The 11,395-nt window shown below is 43.4% G+C and overlaps 1 protein-coding gene across 1 annotated transcript; it reads left to right on the top strand.

The window, feature by feature from the left end:
* The first annotated feature begins 664 nt into the window (after positions 1-664).
* Positions 665-11,365, top strand: emilin2b (elastin microfibril interfacer 2b). The gene is made up of 9 exons (XM_030078793.1): positions 665-874; positions 1,143-1,268; positions 2,438-2,625; positions 2,897-4,477; positions 8,726-8,944; positions 9,065-9,118; positions 9,211-9,261; positions 9,383-9,499; positions 10,278-11,365. The coding sequence occupies exons 1-9, from the start codon at positions 732-734 to the stop codon at positions 10,604-10,606; spliced, it is 2,808 nt and encodes a 935-aa protein (XP_029934653.1). The 5' UTR covers positions 665-731; the 3' UTR covers positions 10,607-11,365.
* Positions 11,366-11,395: the final 30 nt, after the last annotated feature.

The raw sequence follows: 11,395 nt of genomic DNA, 5'->3' as shown, positions 1-11,395 counted from the left end.
ACATACCCGATCCCTCCCACCCACCCACAAATTTAATTTACAAATTAAATTAAATTTACAGATATGCTTATTCATGGCAGTGGCACTAATAGCCCATCACTTATTCTTGTTTCCACTTTACCTTTTGCTGCCACTTTACCTTGCACGTTTAAAATAAAAACTTGAATAAATAAAACTATTATTTGAATAGCTTAGTATTGAATGCAAAATAACAGGATACATTTATATATGTCACTAGGCCCAGTTTAGTATAGCACACAGTTTCATACAATACATATTGAAGGGAGTCCCTGCTCCATCATTCGATCAGTTTGGGGGTCCTTGGCTTGAAAAACATTGAAGACCCCTGCTCTAGACTAGAGGATAGGAGGAGGGACACCTTTTACGCATGAAGCAATATCAGTGCCTTTCAAAATAAAGACAAAATCGCGGTTCCGATGCGCTTCCGGAAACCGTGTAGTTGCATGACATAATGTTGTTGGATGTGAGGCGAGAGCAGGACCTCGGCTCTGGTGTGTGATGCGAAACGGGAGACGGCATCTGTCAGTGCTGGAGGGCGTCCCGAAACGTCACATCCAAACACACTGGATGAAGGTTGTGAGGGCTTCGCAGTACAGACAGGGACCAAACATCGGATCCTTCACTTCACCTTAGTTTTTTTTTTTTTAATCATCACAAATCTTCACTTGTCTTTGTAATCCGAGGGGTTTTCGCAGGACTTTGAATTAGACATGAGGAGCGTACTTTCTGGAGCGCTGAAAAGTCCACTCATCCACTTTTTACTAACTTTTCCACTAATCAGTGGCACACCGTTTCAGTATAGCATGTTCCAGGGCAGCGCACACTCTGGCACCGAGACAAGGCAGAGAAACAAGTGAGTTTACCGCATTTAGCTTTTTTTTCTGTATTGAAATTTATTTTGCGTGTGTGCTCATATTGTAGCATCTCTCATCCAGTAATGTATATTGTAACTAGTTAATCTGATTCCACGTAGCAAGAATTACAGTGTGTGCGTAATTCCAAGGATTCAGCTGAAATATGATGTAATCGAGTAATTGCGCACTGTACTGTTTCACGCTTGAAGCAATTATAGCTTGCATCCGGACACCCATTTGTGTGTGTGTGTGTTTTTTTTCCTGCAGAAACTGGTGCGCCTATGTTGTGCACAAGAATGTGAGCTGTGCCGTCGTGGGAGGCACGGAGAGTTTCGTGCAGCCGGAGGTCTTGCCGTGTCCGCTGCAGCTGCCAAACTGTGCGCAACAAGTGATGTAAGTCCCCATGAGTCCAGCACACTGGGTGGAGGGCGAATACGTGTTTTTCTCGTGGTGCTTTAAACAATAAGCAACAATTGTTATTAGCATCTAAGATGACCCAGCTTGTTATGGGCAGGTGTTGGGTCAGGCAAATCTTGCCACAAAAACCCTGTAAATTTGCAGAATTGTGTGTCTGTGCGCATGTCTCGCCTCTTCTCACAATAAATCTCCATCAGATAGAACATACAGAATTGCATGGCTAGTCCACAGTCCTGCTAGATTATTAATCATTACTAGACACTATACAGTTCTTACCAATGACAGATTTGGCAAACTTTCCAGGACATAAACCATTAACAGACACTGTGTGTGCATCAGCTAAAGAATCAGCATTACTGTTTCATTATATGCTAATAAATCTGCCCAACTTCTAAAAGACAGATTTCTACAGCATTATAAGCCTTCTTGGCCTTATGTATTTATGAAACAGCTGAATTTGATAAAAAGTAAAGTTTTCGTGAGCTTGTAACCCACTATAGGGGAATAATAAAAGATGAGTTGTATCTTTAAAGGAATTTGTCTTCTTAATTCTCGTTCACTCTTGGATAGTTCTTGTGCAGCAGAGGAGTCTGACTTTGCCTTGGTTTTGCTTTCATGTACATTGTGTACCAAACATCACTCGTGAGATAAAGCAGCGGGCCAGGGAATGTGAGCCAGAGTGTTCTCATTGTACTGGGCATAAATTACTGCCAAGCACATGATTAATTAGAGGTGTGACTATGGTGCCTATCTAGAGTTTGTTGTCAATAAACAAAATTTTATTACCAGGATTCCAAGCGCACATTGTTCGCCTGAGAGAGATCATAGAACCAGCATACTTTGGCACAATTAGGCATTTCTCATTCTGTATCTCACAAAAGGGCCATTGAAAGCATAGACATGTCAGAGAATAGCATTGTGTCACTGTGTTGTAATCATACTTACAGGGTATTAGGTTATGTGTTGTTTGAAAATTCACTCTAAGCATGAACATTGTTTCAGATTTTAGTCATTACATCTTTTTGTATCACCTAATGAATAGGATTATCATTTTATTCTGTGCTATTAGACTTTAATTTATGCCATAGCATGTAACTTGACTGTATGTGGTACTTACACATATCTCTTCATGTCAACTGTTCCAGATATCGGACACACTTTAGACCCACCTACAGGATTGGCTACAAGACAGTAACTGAGCTGCAGTGGAGGTGCTGCCCAGGATACCAGGGGCATGACTGCAAGGAGCTGAAAGACATGAGATTACTTCAAACAGAGCAGGGACATTTTCCTCCTGCACCGGCTACTTATGGACATATACCAACACAACGTGGTAAAAGACATGCTTTAAACTAACATTGACATCTGGCACAATTTATTTATTTATTTATTGATTTAAGTTAAAGCTCTAAAGTTAAAAGTAGCAAAAATTGAAAATAAAGCGTGTTACAGCTGAATTAAACTGAGAAACAACGAAACCTGAAAGTTAGTTCTCCAACACTCCAGGCGATTTTTCTCCACAAGGACATGTCATACATCTCAGTGTAATTTCTGTCACAGGAAATCTAAATATTTCCTCACCCTCTATTATTCCTCTCCTGTAGGTACTGAACAGCAAACAGAAGGCCAGAGAAGCAGTCTCAGGGCAGGGGAGGAGCAGTTCGGAGGTCAGACAGGAGACAGGGTGCTAGGTGGTCAAGGAGGAGCTCACAATGGACAACACCTGGAGGAGGAGGTGCAACGTCTGTCCCAGATGGTCCTGGACATGCAGGCAAGCATGACTGACATGTCCTCCAATCTGAGGATGAATTTGCAGGAGGACGCCAGTAAAATGTTGGTTACGCTGCTAAATGACCTCAGACAACCTGCCAGTGCGCGCGGTGCAGAGACGCGTACCATTCAACTGCAAGACATCGTCTTAGAACATGAGACAGCACACATGGATGAGGTCATGAACAAGATCAATGAGGTCTCAAACACTCTGGAGTCCAAGAGCAATACCTTGGATGACCTCTTGGGCCGGGTCAACCACCACGACGGACAGATTCAATTGCTAATGGAGGCTGCTCAGACTCCCCCGGGGACACCCCCTCCGTCTTCCCCACCTAGTGATGCAGACCTACATGCCTATGTGGATGAGAAGATTCGTGCCCTGAGAGATGAGCTGATGGAGGGCATGGAAATCAAAATTGCTGATTTGAAGAACTCGTGTGACTATAAGATAATGTCTGTTAAGGACCAGTGTGAGGGACAGGAGGACAACTACCTCAGCCTGGCTGAGCTCATGGACTCCAAGGAAGCCGACCTCCGCAAAGAGATCCAGGACCTTAAGGCCAAGCTGGCTGATTCAGAAAGGGAAGACAAGGTTCTGCCAGGACACAACCTAATATCTAACTCTCTTGTGACCCGCGTGGAGAACCTAGAGGTCCATTGTAACTCATCGAAGAAGAATGTGGGCGAGCAGTGCCTCTTTCTGGAGGAGAAGCTGAGAAAAGAAAGATCAGAGGTCATTACAGACCTGAGGAAGACTCTGGATGACAGGCTGACCTCTGTGGAGGACAGAGTTGCCACTATGTTGGTAGATACAAGTACCATCACCCCATCCAGGGCTCTGGGTGCTCTACAAAGGGAAGTTGGCGACATGAAGGAGTTCATCCAGGGGAATCTCCTCAACTGTAGCACTAGCATTGACAAAGCGCACAGTGAACTAAACTCTCTGAGAGGACGTGTGGGAAAACTGGAGAGCTCTCTATCAGATGTACAACACTCTGTTAGCCAGCATTCTCAGGAGTTGGAGAGCCTCAATGCCACCTGTGGTCAGGTTAACACAGGGGGTCCACAGGAGGCCAAGGACCGTGTGGGCCTTAATATGACCCTCTGCAAGAGCGCTGACCATGGCGGAGAAAAAACAGATGTAGGTAAAAAGATTGCCAATATGGACAGCCGCATCACTAATGTCGAGAGTGTGTGCAGTAAGCTGGAGCCTATTGCAGACAGCCTGCAGAGGATCAAAGAGGGTCTGAATAAACATGTCAGCGGGTTGTGGACTCACGTCAACCAGCTGAATGGCACGCTGAAAGCTCATGCCCGAGATATTGGAGGACTGAAGGGAACTTACCAAAACCCCCAGAACCACATCACTGGAGACCTCCAGGATCTAACACACAGTTCTACTGCAAGGACAGGTAAGCTGTAACTACTGTACACGTTAAATTTCAAAGATTATTCCATTTTTTCTGTGACATAATCTATATGCCATACATTTATAAAAAAGATTTTTCTCCCATTTTTACATCATGTCAGACCTGATATATCATCCACAGGAGCTCTAATTGTACAAATAGTAGAAACCTGAGAGTACAATCAAAATGGTGTTAATGTTTCCTTTTTAGAGCATCACCTTGAACAGTTTACAGGTTCGGTTTCTTTAAATTAGGCCATGTGTTTTGTTAAATGGCGGGCCTGCATTGTACAAGTATTCTTCAGTGTGAGAGTGCGAGGAAGCTGGGATATCCATTTAACTGTGCTCTGACTTAAAGGAGGCTGAGTTGATTGAAGACACATGCTTGTTGTAACAAACCCCACTTGTGCTGAACAATGCCTTGGCCAAAAAAAATTATGACTCTGTAGGCTTATTTGTGCTTGCATGTGTGCACTATGTGTTTGTGTACATAAACATATGTATGGTTTTGTCAGCATATCAGTGTATTACGTCATGGTGATGCTGTTCACCTGTTATGTTAGGCTAATGGCATGTGGATCTACTACTGTTTTTTTTGTTTTTTTTTTTAAATCAGTGTTGGATATTATTATTTTTGCAAGCATATCAGTGCATAACAATATCCACATTGGTGAAGTTGATATGTAATTATCACGTGGCTGTGCTGGACCTTGCTGAGTCTCACAGTCGTAAAAGTGAACTCGAAGCACGCCCATGATATTTATGAGCAGGGTCCTCTTCTGGGACCTGTTAGCTTTGCGTCACAGGTTTATGGGGCAGATTCACATGGACCAATCCAATGTGGAATAAAAAAAAAAAAAAAAAAAATTCTGGTTCTAACTCTGGTCCCCGTTCTCGTCAAATTCGAGACCAGAAACTGCGTCAGGATTCACATCCATTGTGCCGCCCTCGCTTTGCTAGTTCTGGAAGTCGTCTGCGAGCCAGAACTGCTCATTTATTTCAGATGCCAGTTTTGTCTTTTGTGCCAAATAACGCCCGTGGTGAGTGAGAGAAGTCGCTACCCCACCCCATGTCATAATGAGAGCTGGCATTTAAATCATCACCCTGTCACTGGGAATTTCTGGAGTCAGTGTCAGGGGAAACAGAATTATTCATATGTTCCACTCTGGCTTGATGGTATTTTACCAGGGGTGATGTTGACCGCTTGCTTTGTGAAACAAGTTGGCTTCCTGCCCCTTTTGCCCTGGCAGCTGCCACATCCTGTTGTCTATTTCTCTGCTTATCTATAAAGGGACTGGAAAAAGACGCTTGGAGGAGTCCATTACAGGGATGTCTGCAGGCAGCTTATCAATGATCCACTCAGAGGAACCACTCATGGGCGTTCTTTACGCCAGAGCCAAGCATCTCAGTGGGTTTAGATTAGGTGCTTCTGGATTGTTATTGACCTCACACTCCTTTTCCTCACACCCTCTTCATTGCTTTCTCATTTTCTCACTCCCTTCTCTGTGACCTCATCCTTAGTTTTCTCACATTTTTCAATGAGTTGTATACATTTCCATGGCTTAGTTCCCCATCTCTTTCTAAATAAACAGTGGGAAGACTCAGAGCTGCACTAGCAGGCCAAGCGCCATTTGTCAAGACATGTGCCATGACATCACACTCATTCTACGGCCTTTAAAAATGGTTTGGACAGAGACGATGAGGCATGTGATCCATCATTCCCAGAATGATGTGGTTACATTGATTGCAGATTGTCCATGTAATCCAATTGTCACGCACTATCCTTGACTTTGTTCTGCTTGATGTCAAGCTATGAAGGAATTACAAATCCTAAGCTGCTGAGATTTGACATGGAAACCGGTGCTTTTGTTCAGTGGTGTGGCACATTATTTTTGGTGAATGCACCCATTACAGCTGTGCCTGTCCACTCAAAGGTTAGAGAAAATAACTTTTACTCATATGTCAAATTAATCCAGTACAAGTGGTGCAATGATCTAAGCCATTAACTACCACCATGCAGCTCATAAACTGTTGCTTGTGTGGGTTGGTGCATCGTAGTGTAACCATGCACATGTGGCCACTTTTCATTGCCTCATCATGTAAATGTTTTCAGTAGGTGTTACCTCCACTTAAGTAGGACCATACTCTGACTGAACAAAACTTCACCTTTTTGTTTATGTGCATGTGTGAAATGTTTCCCAGTCTTTTTACCTACTTTAAAACTCATCCCTCTCGTTGTGTTTGACAAGGTGGCCCAGGCTCAGTAAAAGCCCAACACTGTGGAGCTCCATTACAGGGAGGCTTGAGATAACAAAGCATGCTTTCCTGCCTCTGACGGGGCTCAGTGGATGGGCTGATAGGTCAGTGACCTAAAAGTGATAAGACAAGTTTTAAGCTGACACACTGGCCAGTGGTCAAGCATGATAACCCCAAGAGAGCAGAGCTCCCATAGAGGCTGACTGAACAACAAGCTTGGACCTGACAGAAAGTCAGTTAGTGCTCATTTACATATCAGCTTATCCTGGTAGAGTGTGCATTGCATAAACTCGGACAGGTTACTGCAAATAAAAGAAACTCAGCAATCTCCTTTTCCCTGTGCTTCAGTTTAATATTGTTAGGCTGGATTTCCTAAATCAAATTATGAGAGCTGACTCCGTTTTGGCTAATAATGAGTCATAAAGTCAACACTTGGTACCAAATTGCTGTGCTGTCATTGTGATGTGGTATGTAATGGGGAAAAAGCCTGGCTGTGACACAAGGGGCTGTTGTATCCCAGAAAGTTGGGGATGTTGGGGGTTGTGGGGGTGGTGTAACTTACTAATGACATGGGTAACATTTCGCAAGCCTCTGGATGGATGAAACACTCCAATTTAGGTTCCACAGAAGATCCAGCTGCAGTTGCTTACAGCCGCCCACTTTGATCATGACACACACTCTCACACACATACAGATCCGACTACAGTATTTACCTCCTTAATCATCTTGGTACTGGGGCGGAAATCAGTTTCCCATCAAAGCCCTTCCACCGCACACTTGAGCACATACCTGCCTTTATATGCAGAGCTACACTAACAAACACAGACCAGTAAAACACATGCACATGTGCACCTCAAGCATATATGCAGACTTGCCCCCCTGTGCTGTTTTACAGCTACCAACTGGCCCCCCACCACATGTTACGTTTAATAGGCAGACCTCTCTGGCTTTTATAGTGAATGACCCTTTTCCCTGGGGTGAGGGACGGGCTGTCTGCTGGATGAATACGTGGCCATGCCTTGGTATGCTGGTATGCCTTTTATGTGTTGGCTTTTCGTTTGGAGCAGCAGAGTTGGGTCCTTTTGTCTCATTGTAGACCAGAGAATAACACCGACTCTGCCCCCAGCCAAGAGGAATTGATTTGTTGATAAACTCCTGTGTATTGTGGTTCAGCCATCTCAGCTGTGGTTCTCAGGAATGTCATCTAGAGTTGAGTCACCGTGTGATAGGTAACTGAGCCAGGGTGGCCTGTCATTTTCTGTGTTTATGTCCATAATAACAAACTAGGATGATCACTCACTGTCTGGCTGTTAATGAAATTTGAGGGCAATCTTACTGTAAACTTAAACATACCACAATTGTATGCTTCTTGATTGGTTTCCTTAGAGCCTAAACATACCCTAAAATGTAATGACAAGTTATTCCCATGGGTTTTGTCAAGATTTGTCAGTGCAAATAAGCCTCTCCCAAAGTTTGAAACAAATGTGATGTCATCAAATTACACAGCAGAACTACTTCATGGGAAATAAATATACATTATTTCTCTTATGGGTGGACATCTTTACAAGTATTAAAATTGTAAATGAAGACCTAATATACAGCAGTTACGTAAATGGAAATGAACTACAGCTGACTAAAAAGCCATCTGATACCATTTTGTCCTGTTAAACATCTTGAAACAAGGCAGTAAACTTCTTCCAAGGAGATTTATACGCCTAAAAAGTGAAACCTTTCGTGTCAGGATAACCGACGGCTGCTTGACCTCTGTGTCACGAGGAATCCTCAGTGTGGCTTGTTTTCGTCTCTTGGCCATCTCCTCTGCTGACAATTCAAAGGCTTTTCCCTGTGGTGAGGGGAGATATTTGAACAGATTAACAGGGTGTAAATTTAAGAGTCACAGTGAAAGCAGCCGATTTATTAACACAACCCCACATCAGTTTCTCTCTGACCTGATCCCTCACCTCAGACCTCTTTTGTCATCGTTCTCCCATTTTAGGTGTCAATGTTAATGGTATGGAGGGCTCAGGACATCCTCACAGGTCAACTCCTCAGCACAGCCACAGCATGCCAGTCGGCCCGCCAGACGCCACCCTCCCACAGCCGCAGGTACTGGAGACCGGAGAGGCGGGTCCTCCTGGCACCATGACGACATCCAAGCTGCCCAAAGGGGCCGACGGCAGCATGATGCCCGTCCAAGGCTTTGCTGGAGCCCCAGGTGAGAGAAGAAGACAAGCAGGATAACACACACTCTCACACACCAGCACCACATACTGTTTGTCTCCCAGCATGGTCTCAAAGCCTCATTAGATCCCATCTTTTTTGTTTCATCTTGTAGCTTCGCCTGTCAAACCCACCGTCTCTCTAAAGCTTAGCGTGCCAGGGATTTCAGGTAAATGTTTGCTGGGCTTTTTTGATGCTTATGTTGCAAGACAAACGAGCCGCTCGAAAGTGGATGAAACTATTCCTGTGTTTGCTCAACAGATGCACACAAGACTCAGAGGCTGTCTGTACAGAAACCTGTCTTGGCTCCAGGTGGGATTTTTTTTTTTTGTTGTAATTCTTCCATTTCCCACTTCTAATCGTATTTGCTGGGTCAGTATGAGAATGTCATGTTTTTCAGAGTGGATGATGATTGCCTTTCCTGTGTGTTCAGGTGAGGGGGTGTCCTTTTCAGCCGGTCTGAACCTTCTGCCTTTCTCCGGAGACATGGGAATAATTCGCTTCAACAATGTGCTGGTCAATGATGGAGGACACTACGACCCTCATACAGGTACTTACTGCTCCCCTCCTATACTAACAATGAAGAATAAACCCAGATTTTAATAAAGGTATTCCCCATTTTTGCTGTTGAGTTCAGCTCAGTCTGCCATCATGACATACAATTGAGTGATTTCTAATCCGCTCAGCCCACCTTAAGCCATCAAGAGGCTACTGCAGACTCCTGGTTAGCTATTTTTGTGGAAGCTTGTCTTGACATTTCCATAATCATTATTGCAAATAAGCCTCAATAGAAAACATGATTTCAGCTAATTATTTTAGTTGTTTAATTCAGTTTTAAAAAATCTTGTTTTTCTTAATAAGTGAAAAAATCCGCCAGTGGGGATGAGGTAATCCCACTCCAACATTGATGAACTTGTTTCCACAACTTTCTTGAATCAAGTGTCATTTTCTTGATACTAGTGGGCTGATCTGCCTCATTCTGCCGTGTTTCAACGTATTTATACTTGTTGCCAACAAGTGAAACTGCAGAAGGAACAGTGGGATTATCTCATCCCACTGGAAAATTTTCTCAATGTTTTCAGAAAAACAAGATTTTAACAATGAAAATGAGACTAAGTGACTCGTGGGACCGTGTGGTGTGTGTACCATCAGCGGCCTGGGTTTATATCTTCTATCTTTCTATGCCCAGTCTTTCCTGTCTCTCTCCACTCTGACTGTCTAATAAAGCAGAAAGCTAAAAAAAAATAGAAGATTGTAAAGATGGAGATTTTTTGCAGAATTTGGCCCCTGTCCTGATACATCCTCAAAATGCACGCCCCTGTTCTCAGGTATCTTCACGGCTCCTGTGGACGGCCGTTATCTGGTGACGTGCGTGCTGACAGCCCAGCGAGGCGAGAGAGTCGAGGCAGTCCTCTCGGTGTCCAATCGCAGCATCCAGAAGCTGGACACCGCAGGCTTCCAGTCCGAGGCGGCAGCAGCCACACATGAACAATGCAGCTGTGGCGGCTCGACCTCCCTGAGCCTGGTTCTCACCCTGAGGCGAGGAGACCGGGCTGGACTGGTCATGACTGCTGGAAAGCTCGCCATCTCATCGTCCCCTGAGATCCTGTCATCCTTCAGCGCTGTTCTGCTTTATCCAAACCCAGCCAAAAGATAGCCCGAGACAAAGAAGGGCTCATCCCCTGGAGAGAAAATCTCCTGCCCTTTTCAAAGACAGTTCATATGTTCTCCATGGAGTATAAAGTTCCTCAGTAGGTATACAACAAGGCAAAGAGACATATATCTCCCAGGAAGAGACGAGAAAGCATGAAAGAGTTAATTAAAGAAGGAAAAATGCAAAAAATGTTCCTTTAACTAATAACTGAGAAGATGCAAGCTGTTTCTATGATGAGTATTAATATATAGTGTTGTTTTACTAAATTTCTGTTTACATTTCTGAGTGTTGAATCATATTATGGCCTTTACGTGTAGATTTTACATTCTACTACTGTGCCTGGACAATTACTTGTTTATCTATTGCAGTACACCAGAAATCAAAGGTATTTTCCTCATATTTAAAATATGTATTTCAAATATTTCAACAGTAAATGCTAAGAATTGCCTGCACCTATAATATACAGTGTTGTGACTGACGTAGCTGAATTCATGATGTTTCAACAGAGTGAAAAGTCATTAATTTGAAATCTCTGAACAAAACAGCTGTAATTGTTTTGTTGCTCTTGCCATTAGATTTCAGTTTTGGAAAAATTCTCTCACACAGTTATTTTATTTTATTTTTTTAATCCTGGCCCTAACCAGGAGTCCTGATGAAGACTGTTGTATATCCCCTCCCCTTCCCTTTGTTGTGCTTAAAAATTATATTAGTTGATGATATGAAGAATAAATTGTAATTGTCTTAGTTTGTGTCTTCAATACAGGTTGAGTTTGTTATTAAAGAGTCGTCAAA

Source organism: Myripristis murdjan, chromosome 20, assembly GCF_902150065.1.
Source record: "Myripristis murdjan chromosome 20, fMyrMur1.1, whole genome shotgun sequence".
NCBI classification, from domain to species: domain Eukaryota; kingdom Metazoa; phylum Chordata; class Actinopteri; order Holocentriformes; family Holocentridae; genus Myripristis; species Myripristis murdjan.
Note: the sequence above shows the minus strand (reverse complement) of the source record. Positions and strands in the feature narration are given on the sequence as shown.

Coding starts and splice junctions, on each gene's coding strand:
- emilin2b (XM_030078793.1), top strand. CDS start 732: ATGAGGAGCGTACTTTCTGGAGCGCTGAAAAGTCCACTCATCCACTTT. Junction 4,478..8,725: donor CAGTTCTACTGCAAGGACAG/GTAAGCTGTAAC, acceptor CTCCCATTTTAG/GTGTCAATGTTAATGGTATG. Junction 9,500..10,277: donor ACACTACGACCCTCATACAG/GTACTTACTGCT, acceptor CCCTGTTCTCAG/GTATCTTCACGGCTCCTGTG.